The sequence below is a fragment of the Oncorhynchus mykiss genome, chromosome 5 (assembly GCF_013265735.2).
Source record: "Oncorhynchus mykiss isolate Arlee chromosome 5, USDA_OmykA_1.1, whole genome shotgun sequence".
Classification (NCBI taxonomy): Eukaryota; Metazoa; Chordata; class Actinopteri; order Salmoniformes; family Salmonidae; genus Oncorhynchus; species Oncorhynchus mykiss.
In genome coordinates this window covers 28875676-28881792 of record NC_048569.1, presented here as the reverse complement: position 1 = coordinate 28881792, position 6117 = coordinate 28875676, and the positions used below count along the sequence as shown (strand labels likewise).

Below are 6117 nucleotides of genomic sequence, written 5' to 3'. Positions count from 1 at the left end.
TGAGAGAAGGACAGTGTACCCTCTAGCCATACTCCCAAGTACTTGCATGAGGGGACTACCTCAAGCTCGGAAACCCTGAGGTAGTAATTACACCTGTGGGGAGAGGGGCATTTTTACCAAACCACATTACCTGTTTTTGAAGGTGTTCAGAACAAGGTTAGAGAAAGCTTGGACAAAGAACACTTTATTGAAGAGCATTTAACAAAATCCAGGGAGAGGCCAGCTGAGTATACGACTTTCTGCATTAAATGGATGAGAGCTTCCTACTGCCTGAGCTCAGATGTAAATTAAGAGTGTGGGGCCTAGGATCGAGCCTTGGAGTACTCCCTTGGTGACAGGCAGTGGGTAAGAGCAGATTGACTACACACACTGCACTCTGGAGGTAGTCAGCAAACCAGGCCAAAGACCCCTCAGAGATACCAATACCCCTTAGCCGGCCCACAAGAATGGAATACCGTAGCAAAGGCTTTGGCTAAGTCAATAAAAAACAATTGCAGCACATTTCTTAGAATCAAGGGCAATGGTGACATTGAGGCCCTTTAAGGTTGCAGTGACACATCCATAACCTGAGCAGACACCAAATTGCATATTTGAGAGAATACTATAGACATCAAAAAAGCTAGTTGATTGACAAGTTTTTCCCAACACTGATAATCAGGGCAAAAATAGGCCTATAACAGGATCAGCTTGATCTCCCCCTTTAAATAAAGGACAAACCGTGGCTGCCTTCGAAGCAATTGGAACCTCCCAAGAAGAGACAGGATAAAGAGGCGATGGGGCAGCAACCTTTTAAAGGGTCTAAACCATCTGACCCAGTTTTTTTTTTTTTTTTAACAGGTCAAGTTTAATGAGCTCCTTTAGCACCTCGGACTCAGTGACTGCATGCAGGAAAACTGTAGCGGGGGGAGCATTGGGGAGAGTCACATTAGAAGGGGTGGGAGATGAGGAAATGTTGGATGGGCAAGACTGCGTCAAATAGGAATCCTGACTTAAGTGGTCATTAAAGAGCTCAGCCATGTGCTTCTTGTCAGTAACAACCACCAACATTAAGGGACATGGGCAGCTGTAAGGGTTTTATTAGCCAGGTCTTTAACCGGTTTCCAGAAGTCTTAGGGTTAGACCCACAGAGAGAACTGCTCCTTAAACTAACTTTGGCCTTCTGGATAGCCTGAGTGAACACATTCCTCATTTGCCTGAACGAGAGCCAGCCTGAGTATGCCGAGCCTGTCACCAAATGCAATTTGAGGCAAAGTAATTTTTTTTAAATTGAAAAGGTCCAAGCATCTTCGATACCAGAGGCCATTTCATGAAGGCTTGCACGTTAAAGTTTAAGCGAGCGTCTGACAGATCAGGAAAGCACATGTCAAACAGGCTGTAAAGTATAAACCTGATCATTAAGGTTCACAGAAAACACCAGACTATTTGTGAGGATAATGTCAAGGAGCCAAAGAGAGCTTAAGGCAGAGGCCAGTGCTGATGGAGGACTATAGCACCCAGCAGCAATCAACAAAGAGTCATTAGAAAGTTTAATGCCTAAAACCAGCTAATACAATTGTTTGGGGAGAGAGCACTGAAGGTGATCCTTGGTAAAGATTGCCACTCCTACAGTCTGCCAAAAAGGTTAACCACAAAGTGTCTGTATAGCAAAGTAGAATTAAAATGTTAAAATGTTTATTGGCATTACTTGAATATACAGTCTTGATCAGACAGACACATCACAGAGGGTAGAACAAACCTACATTAAGTCAAAGCATTTAATTACTGGAATGGTCTAAACCCAGGTGTGGGAACAGAAGCTGTACACTACCCAACACCAATGTTTCTCCCATAATTGTTAAAACCACATAAGTTACATACATTCTGTACAGTACAATCAGCAGTGCTGTCAGGCATCTCATCGGGTGAGCTGCTTTGCAAGGTCCTTGATCAGCGAAGACTTCAGCTGTGAAATGGTTGCGATTTTCATATGCTTCTGACTAGAGTACTTATTCTTAACTGCCTGCAAAAGAAAAACAAATGGCAACAGGTCATTTTGTAGAAGATGAGCTCTTACAATTAGGTGCATTTAAAGAGCTGTAAACGGCATTCACTAATAAGGCGGTTCCTCTACGCACCATATGCTTAGTTTGTCCCTCGTTCACCTTCACAACATTTTTTGCTATGTGCTGCATGACCGGGACTAGGCAGTCTTCGGTGTAGTTCATGTAATGCTGCAGTGTGGAACTCTGGGGAGAGGATACAAAGGCAGTAAGAGACAAGATCAAGTGATGCAGTGACCTGGTATACACCAAGGGCTCCTGAGTGGCACAGCAGTCCAAGCCTCTGCATCTCAGTGGTAGAGGTGTCACTACAGACCCTGGTTCGCTTCCAGGCTGTGTCACAACCAGCTGTGATTGGTAGTCATAGGGTGGCACACACTTCACCCAGCGGTGCCTGGGTTAGCACATCATTGTAAATAAAAGTGTTAACAGACTTGCCTAGTTAAATAAACAAAGGGCTTCTTTCCCCACAATCACTGATCAGAGACCAGATAAGCAAATATGGTGGAATCCACTCAGAAAATAGACACCAACAGCAGTTACTGAAGGACATCTTACCCAGTCACCGCAGTTGAAGACCTTCAGGGTGAGGGCAAAGGCTGCACTGGCCACCTGGGAGGGAGGGAAGTGCACCATCTCATAGTCCACCATGGTGAGCTCCACCAAGTACTTTGCCAGGGTGTGGTGCTCAGCAGTCACCTGTAGAGAGACTTAGTCATTTTGATTCTAGAACTGGTGTGACTGTAGGCAATACATATTGAGTGTCAGTGTTGAAGGGGTTGGTATACCTCGCCAATCTTTGAGGCCCTTCTGAGGAACTGGAGGGGGAGAGGGCGGCCAAAGCTGAACTTCAGCACTCTCAGTATCGTCATTTCCATGTCCCTGATCTGGGCAGTGGTGTAGGCCCGGTCAGTCACAAATGCAAAGTCTGCGATCTCTGGAGGGTACATCTCCTCGTATTTGGAGGCGATGAACATGGCAGTCACACCAACCAACTGAAGTTGCTTTTTGGACACTGGGTTATCCTGTTGGAGAAATGTTTTTGCTTATAATTTCCATAAGTTGGTAGGCCATTTGTCAACTATAGTTAGATACATGCCACTTCTGGCTTAATGTGTTGCCCTAGAAAACTAAATGGAGTAGGGCTCACCAGAATAATGCCTTGTCAATAGAGCGCATTAGTAATCTAGTCAATGTTGTTTACAGCCCGGGGAGAAAATGCCAAAAAAACAATGGAAAGATATTGCACAGGACTAATTATCAGTTTGACCCATTAAGGAAATTAAAAGCAGAGAAAAGTCTTGGGTGGATATTTTGTGTAGTTGAAATGCTGTCTGCTTGCATAAGTGTCAAAGATGATTCGGCATCTATTGAGAATGCAGGATGTAGGAGTCACATTTCTCCACTAATGTGTGAGACAAAATAAACACATGGTGTATCATTTTAGTGCAAGAAATGTATAGTGCTGCAAGAGTTAATATTATGCTACATATGAGAGGTGTCACACCTACAGTCAGTGTCCATGTTACAGTTACCATTAAACCTATGAACTTACAAGGAACCTGTTTATTCATGGCTACTTGAGCAGCTTATCAAAGGTGCATGTAAACAGCTTATCCCAAATAAGACCTTAAGTGGGATATGAGCTACCAGCCAGAATATTGTGCGCATTTAAACATGGTCAGCAAGCAAGCCCACTGGTGGGCTGTGTGACATTCCTGCTACACTGTAGTTCACTGGCAGTAATTTATCATCAGGGTGGCTAGGACAGCGGGTCAAGCAAATTACCTGAAGGAAGCGGTCAATGATCCCCACAGTCATATACATGGTCTCCTGCAGCAGGCGGAACTTGATTTGGACCTGGACGAGCCAATCAATGAGAATGGCACGCATGTTGCCTGTAATTTCCTGTCCTTCCAGATATTTGGTTTTAACAGCCTGCTCAACCTTTGAGGGGAGACGACAAAGGGATATGTAAGCAACAGGCACATGCAGGACAATAAAATACATTTCCTGGACCGTGGCTTTCAGCTGAGAAACATAATACACCAACCTCAAGTTTTTGAAGGTATTTGTAGATGTCCTTCACATATTCACTGCAAAGCATAGGGTTGTCATAGTCATCAGCATCCACATCTTTAATATTAAGTAGGACATCAGAGAAGGCCTGGCACAGTTCAATGGGAGCACAGCCAGAGGTCTCCATTGCTGTGGGAGACAATGGCTCAGGGACAACCTGACAGACAAAAAAAATATAAAAATATATATATAAAACACTAGCGTTATTATTCAATATGGGGTATGGTGGTGCACAATGTCTAATCATGATAGTGCATGAAGTTGAGCAGATTGAAGGCTATTACAAAGAAATCACAAGCAGCCAAATTCTTGCCCTTTGCCCCAGAAACCTCACCTGAACCTCCAGCTTAACCGGGGAAATAACTTTTGGGGGTTGTTGAACTTCAGGGACCGTCGCCAACCGTGTGCTGGCCTTCCTCTCAACCACCTTTGTGGGTTCTGCCTTGGCATCCTGTAGAATAAAAATGAAGCACCGTATTTTAGTACTAGAAACAGGGTAGCGAGAAACCTATGCATTGTGAAGTTGTCCCAAAATATAAAAAGTCACCTTTTTCAGAGTCTGTCTGGGGACACCAACATTTCCGATTTCGCCAAGCGCAGCTCGTGTTCTCAGTGTAGGCTTGGTTCCCAGAACTACCTTGCCTGGCAGGGCAGTTTGGTTCTCTGAGGAACCCAGACGATTCTACAGGAATAAAAAAAAGGGAACCATATAGAATACTATTTTATTAAAATAGAACACGATACAGCATACTGAACGAGTAAACAATAACGTCAGAGAAGGCAGAAGCAAAACATTTTGCTGAGGCATGATGCGAGTCACTACTCTGCATTTAAGCTTGAATTCTAAACAAAAGCAAAGAACAAGTTGCAAACGTAACACAAATAGCTATAATAAACCAAATATATCGTAGCGCAAAACAATTTCTGAAAAATACAACTTACTCTGGTCATACGGTGAGCCATTTCTAAATATACGATGCTTCGTTGAAACAGAATACACTTACTGCACACAATTTCTAAGGGTGAATTGCCGTAGTTTAAATCCTGGTTTACTCGAATTTCATTCGTTGCGTTCCAAAATGCGCTGCCATCTGATTGGATGACAAGCACGTGATTAGAATGCGTTCCTAGGACGACCAGTAATCACATGACAGGATTTAGCTAGTTGTTTTTTTTAAAGACTTCCGCCACCTTATAAATAAGAAGCAAGTTATCCAGTTCAAAAACAAAGGCACTGTATTGTATTTACAGTTCATGTACAATTTAGTTGAGGTTTGTGTTACTATATAGATGACATGTCCCAAAGATTCTTATAAACCTTTGTAGCTGATTTTCTTAACCTGTATTTTATCTAATACAAGTGTACACTTTGGACTTATTTGAGTATTTACGGTCTTAATAGTGCGTTTACGTGCAAATACAAGTGTACACTTTGGACTTATTTGAGTATTTTAATAGTACGTTTACGTGGAAATCATGGACCCTATGAAATGTCCGACTTTCTAACTGATTGAACGTGGCACGTGTATGTATAACGTATAATGGCGCTTTAAAGACAACTTGGACCTCTGGAAAAAACTAGGTTGAATCAAGACGTCAGTGATCTTCAGGTCGGAATTTTGGAGCGCTAGAAAGAGGCACGAGTTGGAATTCCGAGTTGGATGACCGTTTAAAAATAAATGTTCCCAGTCAGAGCTCGTTTTTCCGAGTTCCCAGTTGTCTTGGATGAATTGACGTCGGAAGTCAGAGATTTCCCAGTTGTTGTTAACGGGGCATTACAACAACAAACACGTTATCTAGTTCCGACTAGCAAGTGAATGTGGTATCATATTACCAAAGACGGTATGGTTAATGCCATATTCATGTGCTAGTCGGAACTAGGTTTACTTTGAAATGTATTACTTGCTATCTGGATGTAGTTCTACACGTGGCACATTCAACCAGTTAGTAAGTGGAACATTTGAGTTTCCTAGACCCGACTTGCGGCATTAAAAACGCT

General features: G+C 42.9%; 1 protein-coding gene across 1 annotated transcript; it reads right to left on the bottom strand.

The window, feature by feature from the left end:
• Nucleotides 1–1649: 1649 nt before the first annotated feature.
• On the bottom strand, nucleotides 1650–5220 carry LOC110523559 (G2/mitotic-specific cyclin-B1). Its single transcript, XM_021602358.2, has 9 exons — nucleotides 5061–5220; nucleotides 4666–4800; nucleotides 4453–4569; nucleotides 4093–4275; nucleotides 3828–3986; nucleotides 2828–3064; nucleotides 2598–2738; nucleotides 2115–2225; nucleotides 1650–1999 (listed from the first exon to the last, which is right to left on the bottom strand). Exons 1-9 carry the CDS (start codon nucleotides 5079–5081, stop codon nucleotides 1895–1897), a joined length of 1209 nt encoding a protein of 402 aa, XP_021458033.1. The 5' UTR covers nucleotides 5082–5220; the 3' UTR covers nucleotides 1650–1894.
• Nucleotides 5221–6117: the final 897 nt, after the last annotated feature.